The 12,969-nt window shown below is 47.8% G+C and overlaps 1 protein-coding gene across 1 annotated transcript in view; it reads left to right on the top strand.

Moving 5' to 3' along the window:
- Nucleotides 1-12,969, top strand: part of LOC135239039 (MAM domain-containing glycosylphosphatidylinositol anchor protein 1) — a 170,551-nt gene that overhangs the window by 96,708 nt on the left and 60,874 nt on the right. Inside the window, exons 6-8 of the mRNA XM_064307432.1 lie at nucleotides 145-277; nucleotides 10,140-10,409; nucleotides 11,788-12,117. Of these exons, the coding sequence (XP_064163502.1) occupies nucleotides 145-277; nucleotides 10,140-10,409; nucleotides 11,788-12,117 (733 nt within the window). The remainder of the gene's footprint in view (nucleotides 1-144; nucleotides 278-10,139; nucleotides 10,410-11,787; nucleotides 12,118-12,969) is intronic.

The raw sequence follows: 12,969 nt of genomic DNA on the forward strand, positions 1-12,969 counted from the left end.
ACACCTGTATTATCCTTTTTACACATGCAACCCATTTATTTACACTGCCATCAGTCTTTAGAAGGCTTGAGTGTGTGTGTGTGTGTGTGTATGTGTCTGTTTTACGTGGTCTGTCAGACTAACGGGCGTTTCTTCTTCCTTCAGGGGGAGACGAAGGTTCTGAAGCTGAAGAACTTGAGGCCGCAGGACTTTGCCAACTACACGTGTGAAGTATCCGTGCGAAAAGTGTGCGACATCCCTGACAGCTCCGTCACCTTTCTGCTCACCACTACCACCTGTGAGTCAGAGCAATACTGCTGCGTTACAACCCTCCCCCCCACTTTCAAATACACACACACTACCACCACGTCACACACACACGCACGCACCGTCACACACAACAGCACACACAACGACGCACACAACTGCACTACCGCATCACACACACACACACACTCACACACTGCACGCACACACACACACGCACACACACACACACACGCACGCACACACACACACACACACACACACACACTGTCTCTCTCTCTCTCCCACTCCCGCTGTCTCTATCCATCTATCTCTGCCTCTGACTGACTCTGCCAACTGTGTCCCCGCCCTCCTGTGTCTGTCTTGTTATTTTCCTGTGACAGCGCCCTGGCTTGCCTATTCCAGTTTAGCTGTCCTTGTTTCTCTTATTTTCCCTGTATCGGTTTACGTCTGACTGTTGATACCTCTGACAGCGCAGAACCGGTCTGTGAACACGCAAGGACTTTCGCCGTAAATAAATGCGCATCCACACCGCTTTTCACTCTTGTATTGGTCTCTCTGAAATATCATGAAAGAGCACCGCTTTGTCGGATTTACCTATTAATCTATTGTATGTGGGGGGGGTGGAAAAAAGTGTTTTTCCGAAAGCTTGTGAAAGATTATGATTAATGGCTTGGATTGAGATAAATGTAAGACTTTAGCTCTTTTGTCTGCTCTGTAATGGTCAAAGGTCACCTACATGCATATTTCATTAATGGAGAGAGAAGTCAATTAGAAGTAAATAATGGAGACGGAGGATTTGTGGCTTTTGTGGTGGAGAAAGGCTGTGGGTGGTGGTGGTGGTGGTGGTGGTGGTCTTAAGACTGATCATTACTTGAGCGAAGGGGCTGAGTGTGAGAGGCAGGGACGAGAGCATTTTCTTAGGACAAAAAAAAAATAAAACGAGAAAAAAGGAAAGTGCCTTTATACAAAAAGAGCTCCGCGGCTTGCTTTTCCCTTCGTGTAGCAGTTGCATCCTTGAAATTAGCATAAAGCAAGATTGATGTGACCTCTTTCAGAGCGGCTTTTGTTCATGCGAAACTGGAGGAGTTTGAGAAGGGAAAGGCGTGAATGTTTCTCTGGCAGCAAAATGGCGTCTTCCCAGATTTGTGAGAGTCGGTGTGAAGCTGAGAGAGAGGAGGACAAGGAACGGGCCCAGATCTAAGGAAGCGAAACGGTAGCAACGGGGATACTATGGATATGTCCTTGAGAAAACTACCCCCCCCCCCCACACAAAGCTTGTGCCTTTGAGAGACAGAGGGAGAGAAAGAAAGAGAGTGAGAGAGAGAGAGAGAGAGAGGGAGAGAGAGAGAGAGGACGCAACAAGGCAAATAGGTTTTCCCAAGTTGCTTTGAATGAAAGCATACGCCAGGTAAACAAGAGAAAAGATGCAGTGACAAAAGTAGACTGGGTGGAAGAAATGAAATACTGATTTGTTTTTTGGTGAAAAAAAGAAATGGACTCGGGGTATATTAGCACTTAGAGGTGGAGACGTAAGCCTGTACCCAGTGTTACCCAGTCATTTTGGAGGACCTGCGCTGAGCGCATCAGCTGACCAGAGCCAGCGAACAGGCGAATGCTCGAAGGTCAAAGGTTAAAAAAATATATAGGGTGCCAGTCACTGGTGGCGTTAAATGCATTTCACGAGTCTTCTTCTCACTTCAGGGTGTTGCTAAGTAACGCTAAAGCATTTTGAAGTTGAAGTGAACACAAAACTGCGGGCTACTTTTAGATCACGGAGAGCTGTGACCTCGCAGGTGCTATATAAATGTGTTTTTATTATTCTCCTTTGCATGTAGGGCTGTTGCCGTTAAAAAATGGGTATGCCTTGCATTATTCCAGTTTTTACATAGCATCCTGCTGAATTATTGCTTGCAGCTAAATCATAGTATGTACCTGTAAGCGACAAAATACTATCAGATCCTTTAAATGCACGATTTTTTTCCCCTCTAATGTTCGATAATGGGTTTGATGGAGAACCGTAATGGCCCTTCAGCTGAAATATTTTTGAGTGTCCGTGGGATGAGAATGACATTTGGAGCAGAGAGAGAGAGAGAGAGCGAGTGTGAGGGAAAAAGAGAAAGAGTGGGAGAGTGGGAGAGAAAGAAGGACAGAGTGAGAGAGTGACAGAGAGCAGGAAAGGGTAAGAAATGAAAACCAAGCGAGAGAGAGAGAGAGAGAGAGAAGAATGATAGACAGAGAGAGAGAGAGAGATGGTAAGAGCTGAAGACCCACTCCTATTACACTCCTGATCCATAAGTCCTGGTATTACATGCATACCATCAGTGCAGGCTGCTGTTACATGCATTCGATGTGACCGGGCTCTATGGCAGGGGCACAGCACGCTGGTAAGATGGTCCGTCTGGGCCGGTGGAACCTCACTGAGATGAGAGCGCTCTTTCGGGTGTCCTCTGCGCGTCCAGATACCCTCAGGGAGGGGGCGGTTGAAGGATGAACCTGGGGTTTTTACGAGTAATGGGGTCATCACAAGGGCCTTGAAAAGGGGGGGGGTGGGCTGTTTGTGTGGCTGGGCTCCCCGTCGTCCTGTAGCACGGCTGCAGACCGCAGGCCGCCCCGCTGGATACAGCCGCACCGTGCCCGGGCATCGCAGTCCCTGATCGGCCAGCCAATCAGGGGACCGCATGTCGTGCCCGGGCATCGCAATCCCTGATTGGCTAGTTCGAGCTCCAGCGTCTTTAACGAGCTCCGGCGGCTGTGTGGGGCCCGGTCCCCAGCGTGAGCCTCTCAGGCTGATGTGCGCGGCGCAGTGCCAGAGGCCCGTCCGGTCCGTCTTCGGGGGATGAGCTGGTCGGATTTCTTTAGCGCCCCCGAGAGAGTAAATCGCCGCACCGCCGATGCCCCGGCGCGCGCATTTCGAGTTCGGCCCCCCGACTCCGTGCTCTTCCCCCCCTCCCGCGGGTTCCCGTGCCGTGCCGATTTCGCCGTGAGCTCTTGGCCCCCGACGCTCGAAATCCTGGAGGCTGGCCGCGTGGATTCGAAAAATCATTCCGTGGCTTACCACCTCAGATCTTATTGTCTGTCGGGGTTCTTCGAGTGTCAGTAATCGTGCTATCGAGCTCCTTCGGCTGGGCCACTGGTGGATATCAAGCTGTTTTCATTGACTGAGCCGCTGCCAACAGCCCATGGAGAAAAAAATAAAAAAACTGCCACTCAATAACATAATGTGCTATAACACAAAAGACGCTTGTTTTCTGTGAAACCGCTGGCGTTTCTTGTGGGACTGGTGAGCGAAGCGTACGGGGGAAAGCGGGAGAACGAGGCAGACAGGATGCGATGGAAACGACAGGCAGGCGGAAACCTGAGATGAGGAATATTGTGGTGCTGTGGCAGGAACAGAACACAGAGGCTTGTTTAATATGCCCATAAAACAGCTGTCGCTATAATTTGGACGGCGGTGTAGTACAATGGGTAAGGAGCTGGTCTTGTAACCTAACGGTTACAGGTTTGATTCCCAGGTATAAACACTGCCGTTGTACCCTGGAGCAAGGCACGTAGCCTGCCTTGCTTCAGTACATATCCGGCTGTATAAATGGATGCAATGTAAACGCTGTGTAAAAAGTTGTGTAAGTCGCTCTGGATAAGAGCGTCTGCTAAATGCCTGTAATGTAATGATAAGGGGAAAGAAATGGCCGGGTGTCTTGGAAGAGGAATCGGGTGACCTGGCGCATGTTGTAGAGTTGCAGTACTTACTCGAGCCCGTTTGGCTCATACCAGGAGCATCTGTCACCCACGACGAGACCTCCAGTGCTCTCTGTTTTGGAAGTGGAAAGTAAAAAAAAATGGGGTCAGAAAGTAAAAAAAAAAGTCCTGCCATGTGTTTCTTCCAACACTACCATGAACTCAGCCAGCTGATTTCACTAATTATAGTTTCTACCTCCTGGCCGAAGAATTGTGCCAATTAGCAGCTCCAGATTGGAACAAAATACTGGGGAGGGCTTTTACTTTCTGAACCTGGATTTTCCATCTCCTGGTTTTGGGTCAGTGACTCCAGCTCCTTCCCAGAATGCCCTGTTTCCGTTGCCTCTGCCTCTCTGACCTTCTCCAGGTGTTCCTCTGCGTTCCTCTGTTTATTTTTCCTCACGGGTTCCACGTAAGAGCTTGTCTGGTGATGTTTTTTTATTTTTTTTGACTTCCTCAGAGTATGCCCAAGCTATCCCCACATTCTACATTTCATTTGGGTCTCTATTGTTTTTTTTTCCCCCATAGGTCTTTTTTGATAGTGTTTGGCACTATGTGCTGTAAGATAGTTAGTCTGCATCCACATCATGGAAATAACTTTTGGTACATAGCAAAATTCACAATGTGTACAAAATCAACCTCAACAGAATTTGTAGTCCTATTCAGACCACATGTACTCTATTAGAGTTCGATGTCCTCTATATCAGAGTTGATTTTAACAAAAGAACATTTTGCTATCTAAGTTTTGGAATAACAGAATAGAAAAATTAAAAGTCAACATTAAGCATTAATAATTAATATCTGTTGGGCTCCAGTGCCGGAGGTGGAACTCTGCAGTTTCCTGATTTCAAAGCTTCAGTATTCTTTTGAGTAAAAAAAGAAAAAAAAAAAGAATCCTTCATTTGGTCCTTCGGCTACTTCTTCTTAAAAGGGATGCACTCTGATGATGATAAACACAATACTCAACCCATTGCTACCTCATGTGACCGGGCTAGGCCGCACTTATGCGTACAACCGTTGACTGTGTTCTCTTTCCTCCGCTGTCGTCACATGATATTTTTCAGTGTTCTGTGCATCTGCAGAAAAAAAATAAAAAATATATATGTATATATATTTGGCTGTGCGATGGCCGCTTCACCGTTTCAAGTGCCAAGCTCTGAATCGGCTCCCCCACCCTGCTTGCGATGTGAGTCGCGTTCGCTCGAGTGCTCGCGCTCACGATTTTACAGAGTCTTTACGTGTGTGCGTTCGGCTTAAGTGCGCATCTTAAGAACGTAAAGGATGAACTTGCGCTGCCCGTCTCCCCTGATTCGTCTTTGTGATGTATTTCATCCTGCCCCTTTGCAGCATCCTGCATAACCATCTGATTATGTTCTTCAAAGTAGGTCAAGCCGTTGAATATGATCCAGACACAGATGACAAGAGATATTGATTTTTATTTTTATTATTTTTTTAATCGTAATCCTCGCCTGGTATTGCAGGTTGTTTTGTGTGTACCGGCTCTGTCTGTCAAATCCACCGATAAACCAGCAGAGGAGCTTTACTGAACAAAGGAATTTCAGCTTTACAATCCACCACCGGCAACGGAAATTACTGAAGGGATTTTACTTTTACTTTCTCCTCGGAAACAAATCCAGTGAAAGTATTTGTTTGGTTATTTCAGGTATTGCTTAAACTATTAATACTGATGCCTGGTTCTGAACCAATGGCCATATTAAAAAAAAAAATAAAAAAAAATGAAGAAAGATATCATTGATCATTTTAATGCAATTTTAATAAGGCAATTCGAATTCTAAGTGGCGGAAATGAAAGGGAGCGTCTGATTGCGTGACTACGCGTAGTCTCGCAACCTTGTCGATAAGACGTTACGTCTCGGCTAACCCTGCCCGTCACGAACCCGTCGTAACGTGACCGGTGAGCGTACTCATCGGTTAATGGCCTGGTTCAGTAGTTAAGGAGGCCGTCTAAACGCGCAGTTTTCCACCCGCCGATCTGCGCCCCTGCCCTATGGTTGTTTCTCACAAACGATTAGCCGCCGTTAATTGGCTGGACCCCTAATTGGGCGAGCTTGGGTTCCCCCAGACGATGTCCCGCCCGCGGTGTCGCTGCTGGTCGCTCCCCGGAGTCTCTGGGGACGGGTCTGTCTTCTCACCCCATGACGGGGGGTTGGGGGGGGGTTGTAATGGAAGTTGAGGCGTTCTTAATCTTCTGAGCCCTGTGGGACTTTCCTGTCGGGCCTTGCGCATTACCTGCTCGCTGGAACAGCTCTCATTAGCCACCAAAGTGCTTCTACTGACGACACATATGACAAAAAAAAGTAAAATAAATAAATCACTGTCCTAAAATCTCCCTGCTTCTACAGGCTGGCATTCAGCCCTCCGGCGAGCAGAAGTCAGGCGTTAGTAACTGACGTGAATCAATATCCCCCTGATTGATTGTGGCCCAGCTGTTTCTTGGTTAAAGCCCCTAACTCAAAAAGATGAAGATCCCCCGTTTCACGACCCCTTTGCAGACTTTATTTTAAACGTCGGGGCGCCCCCCTCAGCGGAAAGAGAGGAATGTGTGAAAGGGGCCAAAGCCAGAAGGCCTGGCCTAACCCTGACCCCCCCACCCTGACGGAATCTTGAACGCTGACAACTGCTCTGTCGGAAGTATGTGGAAGATATTCTGAAGATGGCCCATGTTAAATCCCACGACTTCAAGCTACTGCTCCCCAAAATGTGGTTGATTAAGGAATCTTTCAGGTGGCAAATATTATCAAACGTAATCGAGATTGGTCCAGCAATTTTGAATGTTAAAAGATGATAACTGTGAGTTCCTTTAAAGAAACACAAACCCCCGCCAGCCAATACGTTTATTTTATACATAAATAAAGAAATAAATATATAATTATATTTGTTCAGCCGCCAGATGCTGTATCACAGACTGTTTTATTGTCTTGTTGTCTCTCCATGACTAAATTATTTAAGTTGGCTTTCCTGAGGACAGATATAGATATAAACCGTTGATGATAAATGACTTAAATTATGCTGTTGTCATGTCTTGTGTTGCTTTGTATTAATTACTCTCTTACTCTGCCTGATGCGATAATCCTCTCTGAAAACATGACTGTTACTGCAGATATGGTTTGTTCTCTGTTAGGCTAGCGAACGGAGTGGCTCATAAATACAAAACGTCCCTGAACGGTTTAGAAACAGCTTGAGTCCTAAACAGGATTCCTCAATGTTGACAAGCTTTATAATACATTTTGATTTTCTCAATGTTTTGGCCAGCCGTGTGGCATTAAGTGTTTCCCGTGAAGACCTTACGTCACTCAGTGCTTCGCACATCATGAAACCTATGCACTGTGTCACCTAGCGTCTGCTAATGCTATAATGTGATTATGAGAGCGTGCAGCAGAATAGCAATCGCGATATCGTGCGACGTGACATGAGCGTGATTTTCAAAACCACGTTGGGCTTTGATGTTCTGTCGCTAGTGCAGCATGAGGGAACCGTCTGGGAACCAGAAAGATTGTCATCGGAAGGCCCGAGTGCAGAGTAGTCGGTGCAGAAGGAGAAGAGCAGATCTCATTCTGCTGGTCTGCAGGTCTGATCTGTTAACCCTGAGATTACTCGGCAGATACTTCCATTTGCTCCCCGGCTCACTAAAGCTCCGCGGTACACATCAGTCCCATTATTTTAGGACACCCGCAGCCCGATGCTGCTTCCGCTGTCCACACCGGAGGAAATTGAAGCAATAACTCTTTCTCTCTCTCTCTCTCTCTCTCTCTCTCTCTCTCCAACTCTCTCTCTCCGTCTCTCTCTCTCTCTCTCGCTCTCTGTCTCCCTTTCCTGTTTACTGCAATCACTTTTATTTGTTGTACAAATAAGATACTGGTAGCATTACAGGGCCTCGAGCTGCAGTAGCAGCAACTCATGTGGCAGTTCCTGCCGGAGAGGGTCGACAGTTTTTTTCCTTTCTGGAGAACCTTTTTTTTAAAAAAAAAGAAAAACAAGAATCCTGCCCGGCTGTCATAGTAATGGTAGGAGAGCCTTTTAAGGGCAGGAGCAGAAGCTTCGTTTGGCTCCCTGATTCGCGTGTCATCAGGCGCCAGCACTTAAAGTCGCGGCTGTCGCCCCCCCCCCCCTTCGATAATGGCGGGAAGGACACGTCCCGGAAACGGGGGGACTGCCGTAGACAGGGGGCAGTCAAAGAGGGACGATTCTGCATTAATTCAGACATTATCTTTCCTAAAGTGGATGCAGCATTCAGGGGTCAGAATCATTTACTCCTGATGAAAATTTTTGGGGGGGAGCAGAGTCGTCCTTTTAACCGCCTCGGTCCGTTCACAGCTCCCCGTGATCATCTTATGGTCTGATAGCAGTCTCACAGTAGTCAGACTAAACAGACTAGGATGTGTGGCAGCAATGTGAACTCAAATTATTTGGGTTAAGGACCTGGACCCGGTACCCGTTCTCTGGTTCTGGCACCGGTCCTGGAGTAAAACTTGTTGGAAATACCGTAAGCCGTCACTGAGGTGACCCTGTGGTTGGGAGAATGGGATTGGGGTTGGGAGGGGGGGGGAGTGGTTCTTGCTGGTGGGGGCGTGGCATGCAGCCGCATGCATCAACTAGATTGAATTCTGATGAACTGGAGATTAGAAGGTCCTGTGTGACGGAGTTTAATGAATCGATTCCTATTTTTGGGCGCTGAGATGGGATTATCCTGATCTCGTCCTGAGTGAGTGATCAGAGTGTAAAAGCTGGGGTGGGGCAGTGGGGGTGCTGACGGAGGGTGGATAGGGGGTGGGGGGGGGCGTGGGGGTCTGCTGCTGTTGCCTGGACGTATTGAATTGGAAAGACCATCCAGGTGTATTGTGGGTATTTATCCCCTGTTTTCATTCACTTCCCTCATAGTAGATTAGAGGACAGGAAGGCTCACGCCTGTTCGGGCTCTATCGGGGGAGGGGGGGGTGTTCACACGCCCCACAGGTCACGTCAGGACGCATCTCTCCATCCACCAAAGAACCCCCCCCCCACCTTTTTTTGCCGTTAGGTCAGTCCATGAGGCAGCTGGTCAATCACTCGCCCCGCCTGCCTCCCCCCCCCCCCAGTCGATACGCAGCGTGTCCGAGATGATTCATTCGATAGGATGAGAGTGACGGGGAAGGAGGGAAGGCGTTTCGGTGCAGGGAGATTCTGAAGCCAGGTGTTTGTGACAGATTTGCCACTCTATTAGAGACAGGTGTCAGAGGAGGAAAGCGTGCCGGTATTCGGATACAATAATATACGTTAATTTCATATTTTCATTTTCAATTTCACGTAATTAGCAGTTTTAAATAATGATGTGAGTGACACTGTTTATCTTTCAGTATAAAATGAGACAGATTTAGCCGAAGCAGGGCACTTACCTTGATATGCAATGAATGATCGCAATCTTGTGAAAATTGCCCTCCTTTTCTGTGGTAATAGCTTTATCGTTTCAGTTAATGACTAATAAATGATTCAAAAGACCATTACAGGATGATGTCCCTGCTGTCCCTTAATAGACAGATAAAGAAGGAAGATGTAATGTACACACAGGCTGGCTCTCGGTGTAATAGATACCTACATCATTTGATGTAACACACAGTCTCTGCATATAAATAGTAAGATGATGTAAGTTTGGCTCTTCATGTTACAGGTAACTAAAGGTGATGTAAATTGTACACAGTCTGTGTCTCAATGTAAATAGATGGCTAAAGAACGTGTTAGAACGTGTTAGTCTCTCCAGTTCATAAGTAAATATGATGCAAGTTAAATACCGCTTGTCTATCTATGTAAATAGATATTTAGTTAATTCTCTGCAATAGATGACTAAAGATGATGTACACACATACTGTATGTCTCTATATAGTACATACCTAAAGGTGATTTACATTAGACACAGTTTGTGTCTCTATATAGTGCATACCTAAAGGTGATGTGTATTACACACAGTTTGAGATTCATGTGAATAGATACCTAAATAAGATGTGAGTTAAACACAGCTTGTCTCTGCAACAGATTACTAAAAGTGATGTATGTTACACCTTGTAAATAGATGCCTAATGGAGATGTGAGTTAAACAGCTTGTCTCTCCAATGGAAGGCTGAAGGTCATGTGACTGACACTCAGCCCGTGTCCCGCTCTTAGCCCCGCCCGCCCTGCGGCTGTCCGTTAACGAGACGCTGGTGGTGGACCCGGGGAGGGACGTGACCCTGTCCTGCGAGGTGACGGCTGGCAACCCCGCCCCCACGGTGTCCTGGTCCCGCTACCCCGGGCCCATGCCCCCCCGAGCCCAAATCCGGGGGGGGTCCCTGACGCTGCGCTCCGTGGCCCCCGCCGACTCGGGCTACTACAACTGCACCGCCGTCAACAGCGTGGGCAACCCCGCCAAGCGCACCGTCAACCTGATCGTCAGAGGTGAGTGTGCGTGTGTGTGCGTGTGTGTGTGCGTGTGTGTGTGTGTGGGGGTGTGTGTGAGTGTGTGTGCGTGTGTGCGTGTGTCTGTGTGTGTGAGTGTGCGTGTGTGTGTGTGGGTGTGTGTGTGTGAGTGTGCGTGTGTGTGTGTGTGTGTGTGTGTGTGTGCATGTGAGTGTGGGGGTGTGTGTGTGTTTGGGTTTGTGCGTGTGTGTGTCGTGTGCGTGTGTGTTTGTGTGTGCATGCACCTGTTTGTGTGTGTGTGTTCGTGTGTGTCTGTTATCCTGTGTCAGTGCAATATTTAGCATGTAAAAAGACATTATTTTCATGTGAGAGCACAAAGATGCCATGTGTACATGCCATTTTTTATCTAAGTGCATGAAGTGCATTTTTGTGCGCATGTGTTTGTACAAATTGTGTTTTTGCAAATTAGCAAATTAGCTAGTTCATGGGCGAGTGTTTGAGTGCTCTTGGTCCTTGCTCTCTTCTGACATATGAGGCTGATATAATCACATCACTTTTAGAGGTTAAGTATGTCTTTGCAATAATGTGCTTTTAAATAAACCTTTTATCAGTGATCCATGGTTATTTTTAACCTTTTTTTAAACACTGTCTGTTTATTGCAATTAATCCAACTGTGAAGTGAGCCAATTAAGCAGGATGTTTTGTCGGAGAGAAACCCGGGTCTGTTTTCTCTCTTAAGCGGGCAGCGGTGTGTCGAATACGTGCGGGTGCCGGAAACGATTCAATTTTCAGAGACAGGTAGACGCGAGAGAAGTTTCGTGTTCGAACCATATGGTGCAGCTGCACCCGTCAAAGCTTTTTTCGGCCTGTCAACGGGGGCGCTGGCGCTCCCTCCTCTGTTTCTATTTTTCCGTGTGCACCCCCCTCCCCTCCCTGGATTTCCCGCTCAGATCTTCCCTCACAAAAAATAACTGCAGTTCAGTTGTTGTGGTTGTAATTACAATATTGTGCAGTGTTTTGGGCTCACTTTTTTAATTGCAGTACTCAGTGCAGTTTCATTACTTCATGTGTACTCCTGAAGAATTCTTTTGTACTGCATTTCGACTTATTTCAGTTAAACTACGATATAACTTCACAGTTACTTCAGAGTAGCTGCCCAGCATGACCCCAGCATGACCCCAGCATGACCTCAGCATGACCCCAACTTGACCCCAGCATGACCCCAGCATTACCCCAGTAATGTACACATTTCCTGACCTGCCCAAACAAATCACACAGTCACATCGCCGTGAGCGAGCAACAGTTTTTCTTATGGCAGGAGGGTAGAAGTTGTGGCGAAACTCTTTCATTTCCCTATGAAGATTCCCTCTCTCTCTCCCCGCTTCGACGCTCTAACGAGTATCTGGTCTCTCCACAGCCATGAGGAACCTGACCTTCCAGATCACGCCGGACCTGAACAAGGACAGCGAGACCATCCAGATCGGGCGCGACCTCAAGCTGTCGTGCCACGTGGACGCCCAGCCCCAGGACAAGGTCAACTACACCTGGTACAAGAACGCGGCGCCCGTCGTGCCCTCCGACAGCCTGCTGGTCCTGCGCAGCGACCCCGACATGGCGCCCGGCACCAGCAGCCTGGAGATCGTGGACATGAAGTTCCGCGACCAGGCCACCTACAGCTGCGTGGCCAGCTTCCCTGGCAGCGCCGTGCCGGAGCTCCGGGTCGACGTCAACATCACCCAGAGCAGCGGTGAGGGGCTCCTGCTCCTCCTCTTCCTCCTCGACCCTGCTCCCTCCTCCTCCTCCTCCCCTTCCTCATCTTACTCCTCCACCTCCTCATCCTCCTCCCCCTCTTACTCCTTGACTCTGCTTCCTCCTCCTCCTCTTCATCATCTTCCTCATCTTCCTCCTCCTCCTCCTCATCCTCCTCCTTTTCCTCCTCCTCATCTTCATTCACGACCCTGCTTCCTCCTCATCCTCTTCCGCCTCTTCCTAATCCTCCCCCTCTTCTTCCTCGACCCTGCTTCCTCCTCCTCCTTCTCCTCCATGTCCACCAACACGGCAAATTGCACTCTGACATTCAACTTTTGACAGTTTGTGTGAGCTCTGTAGGAGCAAGATGTAAGGGTTAATAGTTCTCTATCGCAGTTGATTTTACACTGAGCATGTTGCTATGCACCTCTTGCAGTTCTATCTTTACCTTTATATTTTATTCCTATATATTATCTTATGTTCTTCCCTTCCTTCCTCTACTCACCCGCGGCTTCTCTTCCTCCTCATCTTTCCTCCTTTTTATCCTCTCTTCTCTTCCGTCTTCTTCCTGGAGATGTGTTTTTTTTTCCACCTCTCCTCTTCCTCTGCCACACACTGCTCCTTTATTATTTATTAGTATCATTTATTAATATTTATGTATCCTTATTAATTTTAGCCATCGTCGTGTGAGTAGATGACTCCTGCTGTGAGCAGCCACCGGTTCATAAACTAGGCTCCTTAAGCCCCTCCCCTCTCCTAAAGGTACATGTGTTACACTGAGAACATTTGCCACCTTTTGCATCTTTAGTCACAGCCGAATCTGTTGAAAAGCCTGTAAACACCACTCCAC

Source organism: Anguilla rostrata, chromosome 1 (genome assembly GCF_018555375.3).
Source record: "Anguilla rostrata isolate EN2019 chromosome 1, ASM1855537v3, whole genome shotgun sequence".
Lineage (NCBI taxonomy): Eukaryota > Metazoa > Chordata > Actinopteri > Anguilliformes > Anguillidae > Anguilla > Anguilla rostrata.